This window comes from Lontra canadensis, unplaced genomic scaffold (assembly GCF_010015895.1).
Source record: "Lontra canadensis isolate GAN:19392208 unplaced genomic scaffold, GSC_riverotter_1.0 scaffold81, whole genome shotgun sequence".
NCBI lineage: Eukaryota > Metazoa > Chordata > Mammalia > Carnivora > Mustelidae > Lontra > Lontra canadensis.
Genome location: NW_022631075.1, coordinates 4432898 through 4460144, shown reverse-complemented (window position 1 = coordinate 4460144; position 27247 = coordinate 4432898). Strand labels below are relative to the sequence as shown.

Sequence of the window (27247 nt, the reverse complement as noted above, 5' to 3'; positions counted from 1 at the left end):
TTTATGGGAGGAAACATAGTAAAAAGAGCACCAGACTAGGAGTCATGAAACCTGGGTTCTCATCCAGCGTTTGCTACTGCCTCACCATGTTTTGCGAATATTTGAGGCTCTGTTTTCTTATCTGAAAGTGAGAGTAATAATGTTTTCCTCTGGTGTGCTATGTTGGAGGGGTATAAGCATATAAATTGTAATATTGTATATGAAATTTAGAAGGTTTAAAATGTCTGAAATGCTTTGCCACGTGTAAGGTACTATTACTATGTACCTTATAATGAATGGCCAGATAGCTACACATCTAGATGGGCATGGATAGGAAGGGCAAAAAGGAAAGTAAAAATTTCAAGTTCTCCACATAAAACTTGTCATTCTTATTTTTCTGATGGAAAAGTAAAACATCCTCAATGTAGAGAATAGGGAATATGTAATAAGGAAATAAAAATTATTCATAATCACACAACAGAGATAATGCTCATTAGTTATTTCAATGTATTTCCTTTCAGGTTTTCAAGTTTTTTCAAATAATTGGTAATAAACCTCTATGATGAGTACTGTTTTTCTGATTAAAAATCAATAGAGATTAATTATAGAGAATTTAATAGAAAGTTAAAATTCTGTGTAATCACCCCCCTTCCCAAGAAATTAGTTTTAACAGCATTTCATTATTTATTTCAGTTTTATATCTTATTTTTTCATATAACATTGTATTCTGGTGTTTTCACAAATCATTGTTCTCCAAAACTGTTTTAACTTTTTATTATCTAAAATTTTAAACATAAACTGAAGTAGAGAGCATAATTGAATGAACCCAACTCTTAGCTATCACATAACTTCAGTAATTTTCTTTTCTTTTTAAAGTTTTTTTATTTATTTGTGAGAGAGAGAAAGAGCAGAGTGAGAGAGAAAGAGCAGAAGCTGGGGGGAGGGACAGAATGAGAGGGAGAAGCAGACTCCCTGCTGAACAGGGAGCCAGATGTGGAACTGGATCCCAGGACCTCGAGATCATGACCTGGGCTGAAGGCAGACAATTAACCAACTGAGCCACCCAGGCATCCTAATTTTCAAATCATGGACAATCTTGCTTCATCTACAATCCAACCAATTTCCTCTCTTACCTCCCTCGATTTTTTTTTAAGATTTTATTTATTTATTTGTTAGAGAGAGAGCACGCAAGCACAGGCAGACAGAGTGGCAGGCAGAGGCAGAGGGAGAAGTGGGCTCCCCGTTGAGCAAGGAGCCCAATGTGGGACTCGATACCAGGATGCTGGGATCATCACCTGAGCCGAAGGCAGCCACTCAACCAACTAAGCCACCCAGGTGTCCCCCTCCCTCGATTTTTTTGAAGTACGTCCAAGATATCCTATAACTTCATGCATTAAACTTCAGTATTTGATTATAAGATATGAAGACTCTAATTTAACTATATTACCCTATTGCACCTAAAAAACAAGAAATCTTTAGAATCATTAGATATGCTGTACATTTCCAAATTTCCCAGACTATCTCATAAATGTATGTGTCGTTTTTTTCATTTGTTTGCTCAGATGAGAATCCTAATAAGAGGTACACATTACAGGACATCTGGGTGGCTTAACTGATTAAGGAGCTGGCTCTTGACTTTGGCTCAGGTCATGATCTCAGGGTCCTGGGATTGAGCCCTGCATCGGGTTCCACGCACAGCAGGGAGTCTGCTTGATGTTCTTTCTCTTCCTCTCTTTCTGCACCTCCCCAAGCCCTCTTGCTCTCTGTCTCTCTCTATATATAAAATAAATAAAGATTTTTTAAAAGGGATACACATCACAATTTATAGCTGTATCTCTTAAGTCTCTTTTAATCCCTACATTTCCCTTTCCTCTTTTTGTTTTTTTCTCTTGTAATTTATTTGTTGAAGAAATTGGGTAATTTTTTCCTATACGGTTTCTTATGCTCTTGATTTCCCTCTTTGTATCCCTGTTACATTATTTGATATGCTTCTCTGTCTCTAGTATTTTTTATAAATAGGATATTAGATCTAGACTATAAATATAATGCTGAACATATATTTTTCATAATTCTGGGGAGTCATATTAAAAAAGAAAAAATGAACAGGTGAAATTCATTTTATTAATATATTTTACTTAACCCAGTATGCCCAAATATTTTAGTATGAATATATAATTAATGTATTTTTATTTATTTTAAGATTTTATTCATTTATTTGGATGAGAGAGAGAGCACATGTGTGAGCACAAGCAGGGGGAGCTGCAAGCAGAGGGAGAGAGAGAAACAGGCTCCCCACCAAGTAGAGAGCCTGTTGTGGGACTCAGTCCTAGGACCCTGGGACCATGACCAAACCAAAGGCAGATGCTTAACTGACTGAGCCACCCAGATGCCCTGAATATATAACCAATATAAAATTATTAATGAGACCTTTTACATTGTTTTTCTTGTATTAAATCTTTGAAGTATTGAGCAAAGCCCCCACAAATCCCTAACATATAGGATTTCTATAAAGTCTGCCATTACAAGATCAGTTGTGGGCACCTGTAGAGGATTCACAAATCCACTTCCTAAAAAACAACTATAAACCATAAGGCTTGAGAAGTTGACAAAAACAGCCCTTTAAGCATTCTGGGAATCAACAAAAGGCCTATAACAATCCAAGAAGCACTTATACTTGAATAAATTATTGGACTGTGGGTAACAAAAGTGGATATCCTCTGGTGTTTGGCCTGGGGCTGCTCATGCTCTACCAACCCGCTCTCCCAAAGACTGGTCAGTGCTCATGGTGGGGCAGGCTATAAGATTGTAGAGGCACTACCATGGTTGAAGATGGTTGACTTGATGTGGACAGGTGCATGACTCCCACATCCAGTGACAGTGTTTATAGGAGTGGTAGTCTTGGTGGCGTTTGGCGTGTGCAGAGGGTAAACAGGTCTCCTAACCTGAGTAGTGAAAAGTATATTCATGTCTTAGACTATTCATGTGTGCAGCAGACCGTGAGAATTTAAGAGGGCTCAAGCTAGCTACACTTATACAGGAGAGATATAGAAAGGCCCAATGGAAAATAAAAGTGGCAAACTTGAAAATGGCGTGAACTTCAAATGTGCTCCCTTTCCCACACAGATACCTATTGCAGAAGATAAAACACTTACAGGCTTGACATGGTTAAGCACAACCTCTGTGCATCACTGGCCACAAAGTTATAGGGACAGAGTTCAGCCTTAGGAAAGCAGGCTTAAATAATATATCAAGGTGCCTGGGCAGCTTAGTTGGTTAAATGTCTGCCTTTAGTTCAGGTCATGATTCCAGCGTCCTAGGATCCAGTCCACATTGGGCTCCCTGCTCAGCAGAGAGTCTGCTTCTTTCTCTCCCTCTGCCGCTCCCCCTGCTTGTTCTCTCTCTCTCTCAAATAAATAAATAAATAAATAAATAAAATCTTGAAAGAAGAAAGAAGGCAGTAACTTAAAAAAAAAACAATAAAAATACAACCAAATAAATCAGCAGGCACACATCATTGGGCAACACATTTCACAGATTTAGCCCAGGCAAGTTACTAAATAAAGAACAAAAAAAAATTAGCAACAATTACCTTCAGGGGAAAAATCAGAATCCAGAGTTGCTATAATATATTACCATCCAAAATGTCTAGTCTTCAACAAAAATTTATGAAATATGCAAGAATAGGGGAACATGACCTGTTCTCAGTAAAAAAAAAATCAGTCATATAAACTGTCTCTGAGTGTCTCCAGATGTTGCAATTAGCAGACACATCTTCAAAGCAGCTATTAGAAGTATATTCAAAGAAGTAAAGGAAAACGTAAATAAAGACTTAATGAAAAGTATGACAAAAAATGAACAAACTAGTGATTTTCAAGAAGGAAGTAGAAATTATAAAAAGAGCCACATGGAAATTTTATGATTGAAAAGTACAGGATTTAAAATGACAAATTCACTAGAGAGACTCAATAGCAGAGTTAGGATGGCTAAACAAACAATCAGTTAACGTGAAGACCAATCTGTACAAATTGTCCAATCTGAAGAACAGACACTAAACAAATAAAAGTAAAATGAACAGAGATATGTGAGGCAACATCAGGAATACCAGCATATACATAATATAAATCCGAGTAGGAGAGGTGAAAAGGCCAGGGGCAGAACATTCTTAACAATGATAATCACAAATTTAACACATGTCAAAAGATTATATTTGGAAATTAACTGAACATGAAATACTAATACATGCTAAATCATGAATGAACGAGAGCTAGATGCAAAAGGCCACATATTGTATGGCTTCATTTACAGAAAATGTCCAGAATAGGCAAATGTATTGAGACAAAAATTATATTAGTAGTTGCCAGGGGCTGGAGGGAGGTTGAATTGGGAGTAATTGCTTCATGGATGTGGGCATTACTTTTAGGGTGATGGAAGTGTTTTAAAACTAGATGGTAGTGATAGTTTCACAACTCTATAAATGTACCCCCACACCATTAAATTTTACACTTAAAATGATTGATATGTGTATTATATAAGTTATACCTCAATTAACCATTTTAAAAAAGAAATAGTAAACCAACAATACAAACAAAACAAAAAGATCAGTAGCATTGACAACTCCGAGTAGTATTTTTCCAAATAATAGATAACCTAGCATTGATACATTTATAGTTGCAAAAGTCAGCAATTAATAATTACAACTATATAAGTTGTTTTATAGTTTGCATGGTGCTTTCATATGTATTATTGGACTCATCTGCAAGCACTCTTAGGAAGGAAGGGCAGTTAGCCTTTATTATGCAGAAGGAAAAGAGGTTAGCTCATTTATCCAGTATCATACAGTCAATGACACAAGATGGGCCCAAACTCAGACTTCCTGACTCCAGAGTTAAGTGCCCTTCCTACATTATGCCAAACCGACTCTCTGTGGTGGCAACCCAATTGTAATTACATTGTATTACTCCCTGTAGGTGAATATGGAAATTTAGATATTAGAAGAGGGAATCACAAAGGTGAAAATTACAGTTTAATCCATGCTGTGTTCTTACTGAGTATTTGTTGTTAAGGGGGCTGAGAAAGTCTAGTAAATTTCTTGCTTGTGACTTGACATGGTATAGAGATTTGTATCAAATTCAACACACATGACTCAGCAGTACCAAGTCAATTCTTGCTTTCTCATCTGGAGTGTCTAGTAAATGCAAAGTGTGGTAGGTAGGGGAATTGAGTTGCACACTGACACCTTATAAGTAAAAGGACGAGAATCTGTGACCCTCATATAGCAAAGAGGTTAAGAGTACAGACTCTTTAAAAATAAATAATTACAGTGTTCCTGAGTGGTTCAGTGGTGTAAGCCTCTGCCTTCAGCTCAGGTCATGGTCTCAGGGTCCTGGGATGGAGCCCCACATTGGCTCTCTACTCAGCTCTCTGCCTGCTTCCCCTGCTTTCTCTCTGCCTGCTGCTCTGCCTACTTGTGATCTCTCTCTCTCTGTCTCAAATGAATAAATGAAATCTTTAAAATACATATATATGTATATATATATATAATTACATTTACCATTCTTTTTAAAAAAATTATTTATGTATTTTCAGAGAGAGAGAGAGAGAATGAGCACACAACAAGCAGGGGGAATGGCAGGCAGAGGGAGAAGCAGGCTCCCTGTGGAGCAAGAAGCCTGGTATGGGACTCGATCCCAGGGATCTGGGATCATGACCAGAGCCAAAGGCAGATGCTTAACCAACCAAGCCACCCAGGCATCCCAAGGGCATAGACTCTTGAACTGGACTTTTTGGATTAGACGTCTGTCTCCACTAGCTGTGTGATCTGAGGAAAATTACCTAACCTTTTTCTGCCTGTTTCTTTTTCTGCAAAATAAGGAAAACATATCTCATTATGAAATTTTTGAAGATTAAAAACAATCATGGATATAAATTGCTTTAAAAAGTATCTGGATTTTTTTTTTCTAGTCCTCCTACTTCTGATGATAATAATAATAGAAGAAGAAGAAGAAGAAGCATTATTATTTAAGCAAGCTGACAACTTAAACTTCTACTAGGGCCTTTCCTCTGTACTTGTTTTTTATAACTGTTAATCGTATTATTTTCATGGGCTGACGTGACCACCTTGTGAAAGTCATAGGATTAATGATATTAGGTATTTTTCCACTTTATAGTAAGAAGATGGTGCCATACTACTTTGTCATAACGCTGGGTGTAGAACCTACATTTCGAAGCCCCTTCTAATATAGGCCACTGCCTTTGGCATACCATAGTCCCCCCCACTCCCTTATCCATGGTTTTACTTTCTGTGGTTTCATTTACACGTGGTAAACTGAGGTTTGGAAGCAGATGATCCTCCTGACATTTCTCAGAAAGTCAATAATAGTCTAACACTGTCACAAGGCCTGTATCATTCCCCTCACTTCGTCTCATCCTGTAGGCACTTCATCATATCATATCGTCACAAGAAGAGTGAATGTACTACCATAAGATATTTTGAGAGAGAGACTACATACATTCCCATAACTTTTATTATAATATATTACAATTGTTCTACTTTATTAGTAGTTATAGTTGTTAATCTCTCATTGTGCCTAATTTAGACTTTCAATTAAACTGTATCATAGCTATGTATGTTTAGGAAAAAACTTAGTCTGTATAAGGTTTAGTACTATCCCTGCTTTCAGGCATTCACTGGGGATCTTGAAACGTATACCCTGCAGGTAAGGTGGGACTATTGTAGTTAGCATTTGCCTAGAAGAACCAAATACTTGGTGCAAACCCCTGCAATCGTTATTAACCCCTGCATCCACCTCTATAATTAAATCACTAAAGGGTATATATCTTTGTAGCATCTGCAATGTTAATTTGATTAGCTCCACTTCCATCTAATATTTAACATAATTGAAAACAAGGTTCAAGTTAGTAAGCTGTGAAAATATTTCTGCTTCCAATTGTTAAACATGAAATTTGAGAGACTTACTGAAAATGTATGATTTTCACTGAACTAAGGCAGAATGTGGATGGCAATAGAGAGCTATGATTAATAATTGCTATCTGTAAGCTATGGAGGAAAGTGATCTCTCTGTTCAATACCATATTTAAAGCCTATTACTTCTCAAGATACTATTAAATTTGATGCTACATTTTAGATAAGTATGTTAATACTGAAATTACCACAAAATTTACAAAATCCCAATGGATTTCATTGTAAGAAAAATGAATTGAAGATGATTGTTTACTTGGTGAAATCAGCTATTGTTCTTCTCCAAAGAATAAAAAAAGCTTTTATACATTGAGTTACCTTCAATTTTCTTGAAGATTATTCCCGTATTAAGTGTTTAGCTGATTTACATAGTCCACCACAAAGGATATTGAAAAATTATAAGAAAGATAATTTGAAATTACTTTAGGAAGTTGTTGGAGTTTGAAAAGACATGATGTGATGGAGGTAGATGTCCCTGCCATTCAGATGTAGTATTATTTTCAAATTACTAAGGGATAGAGATGTGCTTTGTAGTTAATACAGTTAAAAAAAATCTCTGCCTCAATTGGAAATAGAAACTAGAGATTCTGGGCCTTCATTTGGCAAGCACTAAGCTGTTGCCATTTTCTACTGATATACTCAACATGGGCACCTGAGTGGTTCAGTCTTTTAAGTGTCTAATTCTTGACTTCTGCTCAGGTTATGATCTAAGGGTTGTGAGATTGAGGCCCGCATGGAGCTCCGTGCTGGGCATGAAGCCTGTGTAAGATTCCCTCCTCCAGCCCCTCCCCTGCCAAACAAAAGCCAAAACAGAACAAAACAAAAAAGAAATACCTACAAATCTTCAAAATCGGGATTTGTATAGTTCCAGTCCCCAGATCTTTGTCCACATTCATGTAGGCTTGTGTGTATGTGGTGTATGGAAAGTTATGGAGTCCAGATTCCCTAAGCAGAGTAGAGAATACTAAATGAGAGAAAATATTTCAAATAACTGGTTTAAAGTTCTGGTTATTGGTTTTTCTTTCAAAACTATTTTCCAGGTTAGAGTTTCTTTGTAGAATCTGGTGACAGCACCAATTTTTCTATTCATAATTCTCTTTCTCCACTTGGCTCAAGTGATCTAGCATCAGTGTCCATAAAAATGTCCGAAAATAATGAGAAAAAATAAAGATACATGCAGCCAGGAAAAAAAAAACAACAACATCTACAGGGAGAGATGTGAGATTAATTAATCACTCTTTAGTTGTGGAATTACGAGGCTTCCATTTTTCTCTTTCAAGATGGCCTGAAGAGTCTGCCCAGGCACTGTGAGGACACCCACTGCAGCTGTTCTCAGAACTGAGTCAAATCAGTTTTGGAAGAGTATTTTTCCAGGAGGAACCTTTCAGGCTTCCATTGTAACATTTAAAAAATGCTAATAGAACAGTTAGCTTAAACAAGCACATCCGAACCAATGCAGGAAACAGAATTTCATTTCAACTTTTGAGTGTTATCTGTTTGATATAATAGGATATGTATGTAGCACAAAAGCAGTCTACTTTGAAAGTCATCATTTCCCAGATAAGAAGCCCCATATGCAGTACATAAAATCCTCAGCCTATCTCCTGAAAAATGATTTATTTCTTTTTATTTACTAAAATATTATGGTTGTGACCATGAGATAGACACCAAAATAACTGGCCAATTCCACAACAAAATGAAACTAGGCTTTAGGCTTTATGTACCTCTCTGGGCTCTCATCACGCACAAATTGATGTTTTTTTTTAAAAAACTTATATATATTAGAATTTAGTCAAACTACAGTTATTTAGTGAATAACTAAATGAAGTCAATCAAACAGCTGTCGAGGAATTAGATACTAACAAATTGTTTTCAGAATAACTCTTGGTTTTACTAAGTTTATCATATTTTTCTGAAACAGCTGCTTTCTGTCCAGCCAGTAATCATGCTTTACTTTTAGTATAAAGTCCAGTCATCTAAAAAGGACCCCCAAAAAGGGCAAACAACAAACTATGAAAGATAGTTTCAGCAAGTGTTATGGATAAAGGGTTTATTTACTTATTATATGCTACTGATATATTTTAATTAAAAAAAATACCTCAGTCAGGTCCCCAGTAGATAAATGTGCAAAGCCATAAGTAGTTCACAAGAGAGGAATTAGACCTAGCAAATGCATGTCGAAAGAATTACTCAGCCTCACTAATAATCCAGGAAATTCAAAACTAAAAGAAGATACCTTTAATTTACTTATTTTAAATAGACAATAAAAAATAATACTCAAGGTTGGCAAAGGTACAATGAAAGGAGAGTGTTTCCACACATTGCTAATGGCAGTGTAAATCATTACAATCCCCCAAAGCCACAAATATGTTCAAACCTTTTGGCTTATTAATTCAACTTCTTAGAATTTACCCTAAGGAAATAATAAAAAATGTTGAAGACATGCTTGTTATCTTCAAATGACTCCAGTTAGAATATTTATAAATGGGGAGAGAAAATGTAGAGACCTAACAATAGGGGAATGGGTATGCAAATTATGGTACATCCACTTTACATTACTATTAAAAATGACATTTACAGAAATTTTGTAGAAAAATGCAAAGATATCTAGACTGAAGGAAGCAACATGAAAAAAACGTATTTGTGTATTATGACTGGAAGGAAATGGACCAGAATGACAGCAGGTAGGATAAATGGGGCAGATTTCTCTCTCAGTCTTTGAAAGCGTCAAGTGATTATCTTGCTTTTACAGTTTTGTTTGTTCCCCACCATTCACTATTTAAGTGTTCCCTTAAGAAAAACAAAGGTGGGAGAAAAATCAGCCAAAAATTCACGTTCCATTTAAGAGCTTCCTAAGTCCAGTCTTTTCTTTTTTTCTTTTTATTTAATTGAAGTGTTGTTGACATGTTTTATTAGTTTCAGGTGTACAATATAGTGATTTGACATTTATATACATTATGTAGTGTTTACCATGTTAAGTGTAGTTACCATCTGTCACCATACAAAGTTATTACAATATTATCGACTATAGCCCCTATGCTGTACTTTATATCCCCATGACATATTTATTTTATAACTGGATGTTTGTACATCTTAATCCCCTTCACCTATTTCACTTGTCTTCCCATCCCCCTTCCCTCTGGCAAGTGCCTGTTCTCTGTATTTGTGAGTCTGTTTCTGTTTTGTTTTGCCTTTTGTTTTGTTATTTAGATTCCACATATAAGTGAAATCATATGGTATTTGTCTTTTTTTGGTCTGACTTACTTCACTTAGTATAATACCCTCTAGTTCCATCCATGTTGTCATGAATGACAAGATTTTATTTTTTTATTGCTGAGTAATATTCCCCCTCGTGTGTGTGTGTGTGTGTGTGTGTGTATGCATGCGCGCGTGTACCACATCTTTATCCATTCATCTATCAATGAACATTTAGGTTGCTTCCATGTTTTGGCTGTTGTAGATAATACTACAATAAACAGAGGAGCCTGTATCTTTTTGAATTAGTGTTTTTGTTTTCTTTGGATAAATACCCAGAAGCAGGATTGTTGGATCATACTGTATTTCTGTTGTTAATTTTTTTGAGGGACCTCCATGCTGTTTTCCATAGTGCCCGTACAAATTTACATTCTCCTCAATAAGGCGTGTGCTCCCCTTTCTCCACATTCCTCACCAACATCTGCTGTTAGTCCAGTGTTTTGTGAATGGGTCAATCTGGATTAATGTAAAAGGTCCTCATTGAAGAAAAATTAGTATAATAATCCCAAGGAGTACTATCCCCCTTTGCTAGCTATTCTCCAGGTGCTAGGTGGCCTCACTTTGTCTGTCTGCTATGTTCTGGAAAAGTCCTGTTCTCTTTGAACAATGTCCAATGTATTTTTTAATTTTTTCTGGAGTAGAGTGTGTCATTTTCGTGAAGGCTCCAATGAGTAAACAGTTGCTATAACTAGGACAAGCCAGTTTTCCATTTTGAGAGGGTGTATATATGATTATTAATAAGAAATGGAAAGAAAATAACAGAGGAACGGGAAGGGAAGTTATCCCAAGTACATAAATATATACAGATCAATGAATTCAAAAGTAATATTTTAGTTAAAGTACCCCATAATAGATTGGAATGTGTGTGAAGGGTTGGGAAGAGGGAGAGGAAAGGAACAAAAGAGAGGAGGGGAGGGGAACTGATAAATAATGTAGACTTGGCTTGGAATAACCCCACCACTTTTTCTAGTTCTTTTTAAACTTTTTATTTAAATTCCAATTGGTTAACATAGAGTATAATACTAGTTTTGGGTATACACTTCTAGTGATTCAACATATCCATATATGACCCAGTGTTCGTCACAATAAATGTACTCCTTAATCCCCATCCCCTATTTCTCCCATGTCCCCACCCACACTCCTCTAGTAACCATCAGTTTGTTTTCTATGTTTAAGAATCTGTTTCTTGGTGGGGGCACCCGGGTGGCTCAGTCATTAAGCGTCTGCCTTCAGCTCAGGTCATGATCCCAGAGTCCTGAGATTGAGCCCTACATCAGGCTCCCTACTCAGCAGGAAGCCTGCTTCTCCCTCTTCCTCTCCCCTTGCTTGCATTCCCTCTCTCTGACAAATAAATAAATAAAATCTTTAAAAAAAAAAAAAAAGAATCTGTTTCTTGGGGCACCTGGGTGGCTCAGTCTGTAAAGTGTCTGCCTTCAGCTCAGGTCATGGCCTCAGGATGGTGGGATCGAACCCGGAGCCCCATGCTCAGCAGAGAGTCTGCTTGAGATTCTTTCTCCTTCTGCACCTCCCACTGTGCACATGCTCTCTCTCTCTCAAATAAATAAAATCTCAAAAAAAAAAAAAAAAGATTTTGTTGGGGCACCTGTGTGGCTCAGTGGGTTAAAGCCTCTGCCTTTGGCTCAGGTCATGATCTCAGGGTCCTGGGATCAAGCCCCGCTTTGGGCTCTCTTCTCAGCAGGGAGCCTGCTTCCCTTCTTCTCTCTCTGCCTGCTTCTCTGCCTACTTGTGATCTCTTTTTCTCTCTGTCAAAAAAATAAATGAAGCCTTTTAAAAAAAGATTTTGTTCTATTGCTTTCTCTCTCTCTTCCTTTGTTCTTTTTGTTTGTTTCTTAAATTCTATGTAGGAGTAAAATCAAATGGACTTGGTCTTTCTCTGACTGACTGATTTCACTTAGCATAAACACACCATTTTTTTTTGATGAATCAGTCTAAGCTTCCCTTCAATTTCATATACAATTGTGAGATTTTAGAGCTAGAAGAACTCTTTGAAATAATTTAATCTCCTTGTTACATTTAGAAAAACTAGAGGTCCTAAGAGAGAGGAGGTGATATACCTTAGGTCACTCTGCCAAGTGTCCTCTAATTGACAATGTGAAGTAGCAATTAAGAGTGTGGCCTTTGGAGCATATTGTATAAATTGAGATCTTGGATCTGCAATTTACTAGGTATGTGACCTTGGTCTAGTCACTTAACTGCTCTGTTCCTTGATTTTCTTTACCTATAAAATGTACCTACTTCATCAGACACAGTAAGAATTAAAGGAGTTAATGTGCAAAAAGCACTTAGAACAGTTCCTGGTGGGCCTGCTACGTGAGACCTGCCACCTGAGCTGCTGTTGCTGTTATGGTGCTGATTCTGCCATTCCAAGGCCAATGATTTTCACTACCAAGTTGTCTCTTCATAGACTTATGGTGACTAAAGAAACATGTACCTCCCTGGGTCTTTTCCAAAGTCACCTTGGAGTTTATCGTAGTAGCAAGTAGCAAGTAAAAAACTCAAAGGTAAACCACAGGTAGTGACGTTTGAATTTATACTGTGTGACCTATCTGACTGTATCTTTTGCAGTAGAGAAGATAATTGACTTTGATTTTCACGGTTTCATAATAGCAGCATGTATTTTACCTATACAGTTCCTTTTTGTAAAGTTTATCATTATCAAAATAATAGAGAAATAAGAAAAACTGTTTTGCTGTGAATAGCACTATGTGTACATTTGGTTTTTCTATGAGTTGATAGTGTGCTCATCATGTCTAAAGAATGTATGCTAGTCAGCAGACCTCTAGGATGCCTTGTTGAGCACTGAATGAAGAAGTCAATAATGCACATATGAGCCTGTCCTTAACCTTAGAGTATTTAGAACAGCATCTTTTCAGAATTATTGTGCTTTCAAACTTTGTTAGATTTAAAGTATTAATCTTTCTCTTAATGTTGTCCAATTTATTTTATTTCCAAAAAGTGAACCATTTGTGAGTGAAGTCAAGCTCTGCCTCACAGGACTTTAGTAAATATCATAGTTTCCAAGCTCTAGGCACCAAGTAGGGTACCACCATATCATGTGCCTAAAGAGAACTGGAATGTCTCTTCTGCTGTCTGGGCCCACTGACACAAACATTAAGACAGGAAGTCATGGTTGAAACAGGTTAGGGAGCAGGGAAGGATTATTTTCTCTTGGTTTATACCAATTTGTGGTTTAAAGGAAGATTGCTTCCAAGAACCCTCAATAACCTTGAATAGATGTGACATTAGTAGCTGATTCATAGCTGTGAATAGCTGTGATTAGAACTCCAAGAATGGTTCAAAATGGATATAGGAATATTCCTCTCCCTCTCTCTCTCTTTCTCCCTTCCGCACCCCCACCCCAGGAGTTTTCAAGTTGCAAATAAACATACTGAGGGGAAAGAGAATGTCTGCATTTTCATATATAAAAATAAGGGTGATTTTAACATCATAAATCATAGTTGCCAGAACACAACATTAGGCATTAGAAGTGAGATGTTTTTCATTTTTAAATTTAACTTGTTAGGTTTGAATGGTGTTAAGATATGTGTAAATTCATAACCAACTGAGGCTTAAGAAGGAATGTTATTTTGACCATACCTCTGCTATGTTAATCCCAATCAGAGTGAACCAAACTTGATTGAAATAACAAGTGAGAGATGGGAGAGAAAATAAAAAATATATATCTCTATATTGTAACAGAAAGCATTTTATTATTTTTAATTATAAGGTTCTTGATTGATCTTCTGTTTTTAAGATTTTATTTATTTATTTGACAGAGAGAGGGAGAGAGGGAATACAGCAGGGGGAGTGAGGGAGGGAGAAGCAGACTCCCCACTGAGTAGGGAGCCTGATGTGGGGCTATCCCAGGATCCTGGGATCATGACCTGAGCCAAAGGCAGACGCTTAACTGAATGAACCACCTAGGTGCCTGATTTTGCCTGAACTGATTTTATTTTTATTTATTTTTTAAAGATTTTATTTCTTTATTCATCAGAGAGAGAGAGCACAAGCAGGGTGGGAGCTGCAGGCAGAGGAAGAAGCAGACTCCCTGCTGAGCAGGGAGCCCAATGTGGGACTGGATCCCAGGACTCTGGGATCATGACCTGAGCCGAAAGCAGACACGTAACAACTGAGCCACCTAGGTGCCCTTCTTGATTGGTATTTTTGCATCATTAGTGTCCTTATGGAAAATAGCTCTCCACCCCTACTTGGTAAACTTTCATTCTTTAATGAATGAAAACTCCTACATGTTGGCTCAAATGAAACTAGATTAATTTTATTGATGCCTCCTTTTCTGGGTGGAAGTCCAGTTCTCTGCTGCAAAGATACATTTCTAGAAGTCTGTTATTGATAGGTTTCTCACTTTGCACTATTTGTAGTAAAGTCAGGGTCTAAAATCCAGCCAGCTGTCCACCTTATGATGCACATACTATGGGAACCTAAGGAGAGAGAGATTAAAATTGGCCTTCATCACATAGATGCCCAATAGAATTTCAGTGGTTGTTATGTTGGCATTTGTGATGAACAGACAAGCTGAATCAAGTACAGTCTTTTCCAATATCCTCATCTTTGGTGCTTAAACACTGCTTTGTCTTTGTTTATGAGTCCTTTCATTTGGCTTGATGGTGGAGTTGTTTATCACTAGCATTGGACTGTGAATTCCTTGGGGGCGGAGAGAATGACCTATACATTTCCACATTCTCTCTAGCCCCTCTTGTGAATGCTGGGCAACAATGTATTCCGTTCATTCAGCAAGTATTGATCAAAGAAGCATAAGACTCAGATTCTGCCTTCATGTAGTCTACTACATGCCAGACATTGTGCTTGTTTGGGGGATATAACAGTGAATAGAAAAGATAAAAACACTTAATGGAGCTTATATTTTAGTAGGGGAGAGACAGATGACAGACAATAAACAAATAAGCAAAATATATAGTATGTCATTTGGTGATAAGTGCTACAAAAGATAGGAAGGAAGATGAGAGGTGACCCCTTTTTGGTGGTTTACAACAGGATGTTGCAAAGGCCCTGAGATGGAAACACACCTGAGATTTTCAGAAACTGTGAGAAGGCTGATGCACCTAAAGTGCATGAGATAGGTGGAAATACTGGGAGATGAGATTAGAGAGGTTAGGGTAGATAGAGGTGAACCTTGTAGGGACCTTGTTGGTCATTGTAAGGATTTTGGCTTTTCTTTTGAAGGAAATGAGACACTATTGCTGCTTCTGAGCAAAGGAGAGACATGACATGACTTAGATTTTAAAAGCTTCATTCTGGCTGTAGTGTAGGGAATGTGCTATAATGAGAGCAGTGGTAGAAGCAGCACATCAGTTAAGCTATTGCAGTAATCCAGGTGGGAGATGATGGTGTGAACAAATTGGGAGTGGGGAAGTGGAGAGGTATCATTGGATTCTGGATATATTTCAGAGGTAGCACCAACAGAATTTACTAATAGATTACTTGTGGGATGTGAAAGATAGGAGTCTATGTGTGTGGCAAGAGCAAATGAAGAGTGGAGCTGCCATTTACCAAGATGGAGAAGACCATGGGAGGAGCAGGTTTGGCAAGCCATGGGAATTGGGACTTTGGTTTTGAACATAAGTTTGAGAAGCCAGGTAGAGATATTGAGTGGGTGGTGGGATATTCACGTCTGTGGCTCAGAGGAGAGACTATGCTGAAGCTATCAGTTGGGGAGTGTATAGACAGTGTGTTTTATACGATGACGTGAGATTAGATTGTTGCCAAATCATCAGTGTATATTCACTTACAATACTTGATTTGCTTTCTCCAACTATGTTCATCTTTAGTATTAAGTGATACCAAACTCGCTGTTTCTGTAGACCATTTATGGAACTTGTAGGATAGGTGTTAGTTTCTACTATGTGTGTGCCTAGAGTAGTGCTAAGTGGCATGGGGGCTGCAAAGAAGCACAAGACTCAGATTCTGCCTTTAAGGTCCTTATCATTCTCTTAGAAAAGTAACACTTCGATTAATGAAACTTTGTTCAGACTACAAAGGATTAGGTACCACTGAATGCCTATCAGTCAATGCATAAGTTTTATTAAGTGATTTCTGTACTCCCTGTGTTTGCTATACCCACAAGAGAAATTCCAAAAAGCGAGATTCTGCACATGATTTAGGAACCACAGTCTAGATGTCTGTAGATTTCATTGAAAATACCTGTGGCTTTGGGATGCTTGGGTGGCTCAGGCAGTTAAGCGGGTGGCTCAGGCAAGCTGCCTTCGGCTTAGGTCATGATCCTGGAGTCCCAGGATAAAGTCCCACATCGGGCTCCCTGCTCAGTGGGAAGTCTGCTTCTCCCTCTGACCTTCTCCCCCTCATGCTCTCTCTCTCTTTCTCAAATAAATCAATAAAATCTTAAAAAAAAAGAAAGAAAATACCTGTGGTGAAGAACTTAAGAAAAATAAAGGAGTCCATGTCACTGCAAAGTAAAATCATCAAGTTATTTAGGTTCGAACTAGGTTTTTTAACATTGCACTTTTAGAAAAGGACCAAGTTGCAGAGTTACAGCATTTGATGAAAATGATAAAATAACGTAAGGAATGAAAATAAGTACATTTTTACAGGGCTTTAAGCTTTTCGGAGGACTTGGACATCTCAAGTGATATATGATGTTCTCAAACCTGCACAAACGTCTCTGTGGTAAGGCAGAAAATGCCTCTACTTGCCCTAAGACCCTTAGCGACTTCAAGCTCAGCATTCTGTGGGGGAAAGCGGGGTCTCTCAGTGATTTATCATGAAGTTTTAAAATTCCTATCTCTAAACCCAATTTAGAGCCTGCCGTTCCTATACCAGTATACTCACCAGAAGTGTTGTTTACATCCTCTTGGAACTATGAAGAGTAAAAATTTACCGCCACCTAACTCATTAAAAATTCTCTGCAAGCCCAAGGTTCAAAAGCCACAATATGGACACGAAGAGCTCAGTCCCCCTCAAGGACACTTTATTTCATGAGCCTCCCTCACTCACAATTCTTCCCTTCTTCAAAACCCCTTTCTTAAATGCAGTATTAAACAGGAGGCAAGACTGTGTTTTTTTTTCTGAATGTAGTTCTCTTACCAGTTTTCAATTCAAATGTGGGATCTGCTAGGCTAGTATTTGTACTCTTGGCCACTTTCAAATCTTAGAATTTTTTTTTAATCTAACCACTGACATTATCATTAAGAACACGCACACACCTTAGAAAATGCTGTCCTTTATTTGCATTCCAATACAAATATTTTTGAAGGCTGTCTCTCTTCTACCTCAAGTATTTTCTGATGCTGCAACCTCCAGTTTAATCCTAAATGCTTGCCAATGTGTGTATGTAACACAGAGTGTTATTATTGCCTCAGGCTAGCTTCATGTCATCTAGTTTGTCTTTTGCTTCACTCCTTTGATAGTATTATCAGAACCAATTGTGAATCTGCCAGATGCATTTCCTCTCAAAAGAACAAATCTAAGAAGGCTTGTGTTTTTCCCTCTCTTCCAGGACTGCTTACATTAAAGGAGTTCCTCTTCCTTCATTTCATGAAATTGAACTTGCTTAATCAGACATGGAGCAAACAGACTGCAAACCCTACCAGCCTCTCTCAAAAGTCAAACATGAAATGGATCTAGCTTATACCAGTTCTTCTGATGAAAGTGAAGATGGACGAAAACCAAGACAGTCGTACAACTCCAGAGAAACTCTGCATGAGTATAACCAAGAGCTGAGGATGAATTACAATAGCCAGAGCAGGAAGAGGAAAGAAGTGGAGAAATCTACTCAAGGTATGTTTTTACTGGATTTTTTGAACTAATAGTATTCCTCAGTAGGGAATGCTTGTGTGTGTAAACTTATGTTTCAAAAACAAATTTGCTGATGTTAACTGGTTAATAATGCTCACTGCTTACATACGCTTAGTGAATCTGTTCATATGCCAATCCAGCCGAGGTTGTAGGTTACATGTGCTTTTTATGGATTATGCATGAATTTAGATGCAACAATCCTCTTATCAGAGCATTCAAAAGTTGTCTAATCCTACAAATAGCCATTTACAGACTGAAGGATAAATAATTTATAGTAAGATGAAAAATAAACAGCTAAGTGCTTTTCAAGTCATTGCCTATATGGGACAAAAGTCTCAAATAAATATTTGGCTTCTAAAAGAGCTTTAGAAAGGTTAGGGGAGACCACCAAAGGTCTGGAAAGTCTGTCATCAGAATGTGGACACTTTGTGCAACACAGTCCTAAGGGAAAGCAAGAATTTGTTGGAACCCTTCCTACCATGGCCACTATGTAGAGCAGATCCTTTGGACAACTTTGGTTTCTCAGTTAGGAATTGAGAAGACAGTTTTTAATAAATAGAAAACAGGTAGATAGAAATACGATTGCCTTATTCTTTTTGATTGATAGTTAAGCAGTGGTAGATGCTCTTAACTACACAAAAGAAAAGACACTGACCAGTAAAGGTTAATATATACTTTTTAAAGAATACATCAGTGCTGAAATGAAAAAAAAAATAAGATTTGATTATCTAGATCAGTGGTTCTAAACTTAGGGACCCTGGAGCAGCAACAGCGGCATCACACGCAGGACTTGCTAGTGATGCAAATTCTCAGGCTCCACTGCAAACCTACTGAGTCAGAAACCCTGAGGGGGAAACCCAGCAATCTATGATTTAACAAGCCCTCCAGGGGATTCTGATGGCAACTCAAGTTTGAGGACCACTGCTCCATCCCTTTTTTTTTAAATTAGAGATTTTGTTTATTTACTTGACAGAGAGATAGGGAACACAAGCAGGGGGAGTGGGAGAAGGAGAAGCAGGCTTCTTGCTAAACAGGGAGCCTGATGCAGGGTATGCAGGCTCAATCCCAAGACCCTAGGATAATGACCTGAGCCTAAGGCACATGCTTAACAACTGAGCTACCTAGGAGCCCCTGCTCCATCCCTTTGAAATCTCTTTTACTCAGAGAGCCTCAAAGATCACATCTAGTTGGATGACTTCCAAGTATTTATCTTCAGCTCCATCATTTTTCCCAAACTCTAGCCCTACATTTTCAGTTATCTGCTAGACATTTTCGAATGAATGGACACCTCCACTGGCAGCTCTAAATTGATATGTCTAAAATGGCAGCAGTCATCTTAACATCTCTAATTGCATCCCTTTTCTTTCCATCACAGCACTTGTTAATGATGCTCCCATTCTCCCCAGCCATCTATGTATATTTTCCGTACCTAATCAATTGCCTCTTCCAGCAGATTTAATTTCTACTTGTCTCAAATCCATCTTCTTTCCATTAGCATTATCACTGCTCTCATTTTCTTTTACCTCAACTCTTTTTTTTCCTAACCGATCTCCTCATCCCTTCAGTCTTTTTGCCTTGCCATCACCTTTCTGTTGGAATGCCCTTCTCCGCCATCTCCCTTTCACCGTATTCAACCATCTTCAAGGCCTAGTCTCCCAGCAACTTTGCCACAGAGCCTTTGTTGCGCTGTCACCCTCTTTGTGCCCATTTCTGATTTTTATTATTTTTGTATATACTTGTCTAGAATGTACACTCAGTGAAGATGGAGATCGTGATTTTTTACTGATTTCTATTTTTCTATAATACTTTGCATATAATCTGTGCTCTATAATTTTTAATTCAAGGAATAAGTTGTTCTCAACCAACACACAAGTACTTACCATGCATTGAAACCTGCTTTATAATACTGACATTGACACAGGTTACTTTTTTTTTTTAAGAGTAATCCATGCTGAGATGAAAAAAAAATTCATTTGATTATCTAGATCAGTGGTTGTCAAAATGTGAGGCCTAGACCAGCAGTGAAAGCATCACCCATGAACTTGTTAGAAGGGCAAATTCTCAGCCATTGTCCTGGACCATGTAAAATGCAGTTATTATAAAAGAAAACTACTGTACTCTAATTAGTAGTAGACTCTTACATTAGAGGAATTTTAAATTGAGCCAAAGATTTTATATATTCATACTAACATTAACTATAGCTTAAATGTTTATGATATTAGCTATATTACACATTTTTAGCTCTTATCATAATTGATAAAAGTTTCATATCTGTCTTTTCAAGTAATTCATTTTAATCTTTCCTATTTGTTCTGCTAATGACTGTAAATTTGTTATAAAATAATTTTATTCTTCTATTTTTGGCTCTTTTATGCCTTAACAAATGGACAGTTCCCATTAAGTTTGTTTTTACAGAATATGAACTTGCAATTGTGAGTTGTGGGTTATGGGAATGAAGTGTAGAGTGCTTGACCTCATATGTTGTGAGTTTAAATACGAATTCACGTCTAGTGGCAGTTTGTTCTAAAAATATAAGCGATTTTGTACTGAGTCAGTGTAAAGAGCCTCTAGCCAGCCTCATATTTTGTCTCTGCACTGTGATCAAAATAAATTTTGAGAAGACGGAACTTTGTTTTCTATGATGCCATCCTAACTTTTTTTCAGTGACCTATTAGTATTCAATAAGCTTTTACTTAGCACTTGCGATGTGTCAGACCTTGAGTCAGTGCTAGGGATGGAGATGACTCCAGTAGTTTCTGCTTGCAGGAAATTCATAATGTGGTGGAGAAAAAAGATATCAAACAAATCACTGCAATTGAATGTAGTAAGTACTTTTATAAATAAAGTGGTATGGAAATACACAGGGAATTGGGGTCCATAGAAAGGTAATATTTGATCTAGGTTTTAAAATTTGAATACAATCTTACTTGGAAAAGGATATTCCAAGAGGGTGGATCAGCAGGTGCCAAAGAATAAAGCTGTGAAAAGGCCTGGGATGGTGAAAATCTCAGTGTGGCTAAGAGTAAGGTATACTGGAGCTGGATCAAAAAAGGTATTGCATGCCCAATTTAGGAGTTCTTTTTTTTCCTTGATGCATTAAAAACCACAGCTTTTAAGTGATGGAGAATTTCATGTTGAATATGATTTTTAGGGTGAGAAGTGTAGGAGAGAATTATGGATATATAAGCAGCAGTATAACAGATTGATTGCAGGTGGGAAAAATTGGATGCAGAGAGGCAATCTATGAAGCTACTGAATTAGCCCAGGCTAAGAATGGTGATGACGGTATAAACTCTGGCTGTCTCAGAAGAGGTAAAGAAACATAGTACAGAGATGTTAGTGTGGAGGAATTGATAGGAGTTGGTAATCAATTAGTTGTTGAGGTTGAAAGAGATAACAGAGTAAAGGACACCTCGATTTCAAGTTTGGGACACTGGGAAGATGACGCTCCATTTACTAAGAGAAGGAAAATAGGAAGGAGGGTAGGTTTAGAAGGGAAAAGAATGAATTTCTTTCTGGACATGTTTATGTGTAAGATGCTTGGGTGACATCCCAGTTGATTTTCCTATCAGGCACTTGGAAATGCATGTCTAGAATTCAGGAACGATCTGGACTGTTGATATAAGTAGATTTGAGTTCTTTAGTATCTTACAGTAGGAAATGCCTTGGGTGGATGATATTACCCAGGGAGAATGTGCAGAGTGAGACTAGAAAAAGGCCAAGGACAAAAACCTGAATCTATCATCTATGAACTTACATAAATACATTTTCAACCTATTTAAATTTTTAGCTAGCACTATCCTTTGGTGCACTGACTTATATATACTCAAGTATAAAGATCCAGGAGGTGAAAGTCCAGAAACTTGGCATATTATCAGTCACTGACTCGCTGATCTTTACAGACACCTAAGGGGAAAATAAGGTTTTTTTAGGGGGAGAAATGAATTATTTCTCATTAGGCAAAACCATAGACCCAATTATCATCTTCTTTGTTGAGGTCTGAAATCTACTTTGTTGTCTTATTCCATGTATTACTACCCATGAGCAAAAGAAAATATTAATAATTTTCACATATTTATGTGGTGGTAGTACTTTGCATTAACCTAGCTAGAATTGTCATTATCTTTGAGGAATAAAATTCTCAGAAAATTGTTAAGTCAGGAAGGAAGAAAGCAAATATAATCAGGCACCTGCCATAGTGGCAGACACTCTGCTAAATGCCTTTCAGGCTTACGAGCTATGCTGCCTTAAGCAAGTTACTTTGGCTCTCTGAGCCTGTTTTTCATCTGCAGAATTGACTTCATTATCATCATTAACAACGCCATAATCACAGTGGTAAGAATAAAAATAATAATAAAAATAAATCTTGACAAGTACCTACTCTGTTTCAGGACTCTGCTAGGTGCTCTACATTCGCTCCTTAAACACCTTATGAAATATGACTTGTTATCTCCAGTTTACAGATAAGGTAACTGAGACTTAGTGAGAAATAACTGGTCAGTTTCTGCAGCTAAAAACTGGTAAGAGTTGGACTGGAAGTCAAGTCTTTGGCTCTGAAGTTCCCATCACTCACTACACTCTATTCCTACCTCCATGAGGATATGATAAGTATCAGTTGTGATCGTAAGTGTGAAAATGGTTAGGAACTCCACAAACATTAATTTCCCTCCACTTCCTTCCCTGACAACCTTGCCAGCCTCTTTTTGTTTCAGTCACTAAGTGTTTACAAAGAGGTTTAACAAGACTTTTTATTCTGTTGATCTTAAGAAAAGGGCAGATGATGTGCTAATTTATTAAAGATTTTATTTATTTATTTATTTGACAGACAGAGATCACAAGTAGGCAGAGAGGCAGGCAGAGAGAGAGAGATAGGGGGAAGCAGGCTCCCCACTGAGCAGAGAGCCTGATGCAGGGCTCGATCCCAGGACCCTGGGATCATGACCTGAGCCGAAGGCAGAGGCTTTAACCCACTGAGCCACCCAGGCGCCCCCAGAGTACTGGATTCTAAAACTGATTTTCTTATCTTCCAAAAGCTTTCGAATTAAGGGATGGACACTAATCTAATATTATTCACAATTCTTTACTGATGGGTTGGATGAGCCCTAGGCAAACTTATTTTATGTGCTTTTCGGCAGGTCTGATAGCTGGCGTAGATTTCCCAGAGGCACAGAAGCTAGCGGTTTTTCGGAAGCAGACTCACTTCCATGGGAGACATCAATTAACTAAAAAAATTAGTATAAGCCAAATGAAAATATCAATATATGAATGCATGAGCCAATGATAATAATTTTAGTTATGAGAAGTGCCCTATAATTTTATAATAAGATTCATTTTGAATGTAGCCATTTTACGGATCAGTAATTATGAATGTGAAAGAGGTATGGTGACGACCTGTTACAGATCCCACAAGATCACAGACTCTTGAGATACTACATCTGACACAAACATTTTCTCTCTGCCTTCTTGCTCTTTTGTGGCTTCTTTTTCTCCTGATGTGGTTTTTGTTTGGTTGGTTGGTTTCCTCTGCCTTACAACCTAAGCTTAAATCTCACATTATCGCCATCTGGTGGAAGAAATTTAGAACTGTTGATTTGTATTTACCAAGATTACATGGAAGCAAAGGTTGGCATCCATGCATCCTTAAATCCATCCGTCCATCTGTCCATCTATCCATTTTTTTTTTCACTTACTCATCAAGCTTTCATTTAGTGTCAGCTATGTTTCAGGTACTTTGCTAGATGGATGAAGTTAATCTTCAAGTAAATGGACACAAGTGACTATTATTTCTCCCCTCCTTGCCCTAGGCAATATTCCATGAGTGGAATATTGCCCCTTCATTCCACAGAAGCTGCTCAAATACCATTGCCACCGGTGGGTTCAAGGAGCAGACAGAAGCCCAAATTTGAGAAGCACATTTTTAGATTCTTATTTCAAGCACTTAAGCAGTAGTGTAAACTATTATTTGTTTAATATATAGACATTTTGGGTAACAGTTCCTATGAAAATCTTAAAAGAACTTTTAATCTCAGAATCTATATTTACATGGTAAAGATCACAGATGGTAGGTATAATAGAAGATAGCAAGGCCTATAAAATGAAAATTTTACCAGCATTTGATCACCTCTAATGAATTCAGTGTTGTGAGCATATCGTACCTCTAGTTTTCACTAGACTAAATCTATGACTACCCAGAAAGGACCTAGACTCTAAAAGAAAACGACGTTATTTGGCAGTAACTCCACTTGGTTCATGTCTTCTAGTCAGTTTCCTTTGTTCATAAAAACTTACTTGATAAACATTTACTTACATATTATCTTAAAGTGTGATGGAATGTCGGTGGCACTTGGGCCACTGATCCCTCTAACCTGCCCCTTGGCAGACGTCCCTGATCAAATCATGACATTCTTTCTTGGTGAGCCCAACAGCAACCTCACACTTCCATCAACACAGCATTCCATGCAAGCATTGTCAGTAGGTTGTCAACAGTAATTGAGATGAACCTCCTTGAGATGAAACACTGAGATGAAACCTGCTTTCTATCTGTGCTCTGCTTATCTGTGCCAAGTTTTGTGTTAAACTCTGAAGATAAATAGATGGATAAGAAACAGTTTTTGCCCTCAGAGAATGCAGAGTATGGTAGGAAGGCAAATAAAAACCAGCAACAGTGGTGCAAAGTGACTGATGTTATAATAGTGATATATGTAAAGTACCATGGGAGTCTAGAAGCTAGAACCACAAAATTGGCTTAGAGATGATAACAATGATTATAAGAGAAAAATCTAACATCTATTAACCGCCAGGCACCAAGTAAGGCACTTTAGATGGATTATGTTATTCAGTCATCCTAATAATGCTATGAGGTTGGGATCATTTTATCCCTGTTTGCAGAAGAGTATAGTGAAGCACAGAGATCCTAAATAACTTGCCTAATATTACAGAGGTAGTAAATAACAGGAATGGGATTGGAACCCAGACAATCTGACATTAGAGTCCACTGCCATAACTACCACATAGAGATAGACAGCTCAAAATTCAGATCTCAAGTTCGAGGAAATGATGTTACTCCGTGTGTGTGTGTGTGTGTGTGTGTGGTGTGTTTGGAGTCATCTATAAATAGATGGTTCCAGAAGCAGTGGGAGTGGAAGAGATAATCTAGGGAGAATATGTACAGTTCAAAATAAAGAGAGCCAAATATGATACCCTGAGGAACAATTGCATTTAAAATAATGGGCAGAAGAAAAGAGGTGGTCTAGAGATATCAGAGAAAGACCAAAAGGAAAGGGTATCACTTAAGCCAAGGGAGGGCACTTTCTAGCAGAAGATGTGACTAATATTGTCAGATTCTTCAGAATCAACAAGAAGAATGAAAGTTGATAAAAGTCAGTAAAACAGGCAGTTTAGAAGGTCATTGCTGACATTAGACCAGAGATCCTCCACCTTGGCTGGCATTAAAATCACCTGGGGAGTTTTATGAATCCCAGAGCTAAGACTGGTCCTTAGATGAATTAAACCAGAATATCCACAGATGAGAGCTAGGCATTTAAAAGAATTCCTCAGGAGATTGCAGTGTGTATCCAAGACAGGGATTCACATCCTTGGAGCAATTTCAGTAATCTTAGAGAAAGATCCCCGATCATAAGGATTTGAGGAGTGAAGCAATTGAATGTGATGACAGGAATAAGGCTCTATTGGAGAATGTTTTAGGATCTCAGGTGGAGGGAAAGGTTTTGAAATGGTTCAGTGCCTCCTCTGAGATAGGAAATAAGTTCTGAAGTGGAGTGGCAAAAGTTGAAGTTCATGTTGTAATGATCTCAATTTTCTTGGATAGAGACAAGGTTATCTGATGAGAGTGTGGATTGAGTAGGGAGTTTCAGATGAGTGACAAGAGAGGTTCTTGACAAATACATCTGGAGGTCAGGAGAGGTGGGAGAGAAGATGGAGATGTGAAGATCGTAATGGCAATAAATGTTATTGACAGCTCTGTGTCAAACATTCTGCTGAGTGGGCTCACATATAGTTTTTATTTAGTCCTTATCATAACTGTTTGATGTAGAGATAATCATCGCGACCCTTCAATTATAGTAAATAGATGTAAAATATAAATCCATGATTTTTTTCAGACTAAAGCCTATATTCTTTTCCCAACACTGTTAGGTTTGGCTCTAGTTGGTGATGTCCACACTGTGCAATGAATAGTCATTCTCATTTGGGAAAATGGTTCCCAAACAGTATTGAGGGTCAAACTAAAGCTGGAAAGTCTGTACTTTTGGGGTGCCACTCTGTGACAGATTTAAGGAAGCTAGGATGCATAGCTGATGAGTTGAAGTTTCTTCTAAGGACAAGCAAAATCAAGACTCTCCTCTGTATGTTACCAGTGATCTTTCTGAAACACAAATCAGATCATACCATTCTTCGGAATATCCTGTAGTGTCTCCCAGTGCTCAGAGTAATGGTTTTTCACAGCAAGGGGTACAGGAGGAGAAACTACTAAATGCTTTAAGAATCTGATCAAAGCTCCAAATCTTCTGTTCAGAAGGAAATGCACATGTATACAATATCTGCCATACATTTCAAGGGGCTCAGGAAGCCCTTGAAGTCCTGCATCCATAGATCATGGGTTAGGATTCTCTGCTAAGGGAATTTGATTTCTACTTAGTTAATGCAACTTAAATCTTCCAAGATTTAGCACTAAAAGGAGCTACAAGGAGAAGCCGTTGGGGGTGGGAGCCAGCCAAGTAGTAAACTCAGCCCCTGAATTTCACCTTCCCTTGGCATTATGTCACCTTGATTTACTACTGTCATCATTAACTAGGAAGATTTCCACCCACTGCTAAATCCACAGATGGTCTGGATTTTGTTTCTAACAAGGGAGGCTATCTTTCCTTATATTGACATTTGTACAACACACCCTGACACACAAATGATATTTTTAAGTTATGCTGATATGTGCAGAGATACATATCATTCAGGTAAGTTACAAACACGATTTTGGAGAAGGGAAGGGAGCCAGAAAGGTGGAAAATTGGAGGAAGGGTATTCACAGTGATGAGTATAGAGCTTGCACCTGCAAACATCCTCCTGAACGTCATAATCTCTGTAAAACTCCCCTTTTCATCTTTATCAGATAGGTCCGAGTATTAGGTAACCACAGTCCCGTACAATTCACCACTTCCTAAATACCAATTCATTGTCAAATGAGTAGTATTCACCTAGTAGAACTAA

At 37.8% G+C, this 27247-nt stretch overlaps 1 protein-coding gene across 4 annotated transcripts in view; it reads left to right on the top strand.

Moving 5' to 3' along the window:
• Positions 1 to 27247, top strand: part of TENM1 (teneurin transmembrane protein 1) — a 764948-nt gene that overhangs the window by 209985 nt on the left and 527716 nt on the right. For all 4 annotated transcript variants that reach the window (XM_032882345.1, XM_032882346.1, XM_032882343.1 and 1 more), the window contains one exon: positions 17727 to 18007. In XM_032882345.1, the coding sequence (XP_032738236.1) occupies positions 17791 to 18007 (217 nt within the window). In that variant the 5' untranslated portion in view covers positions 17727 to 17790. The remainder of the gene's footprint in view (positions 1 to 17726; positions 18008 to 27247) is intronic.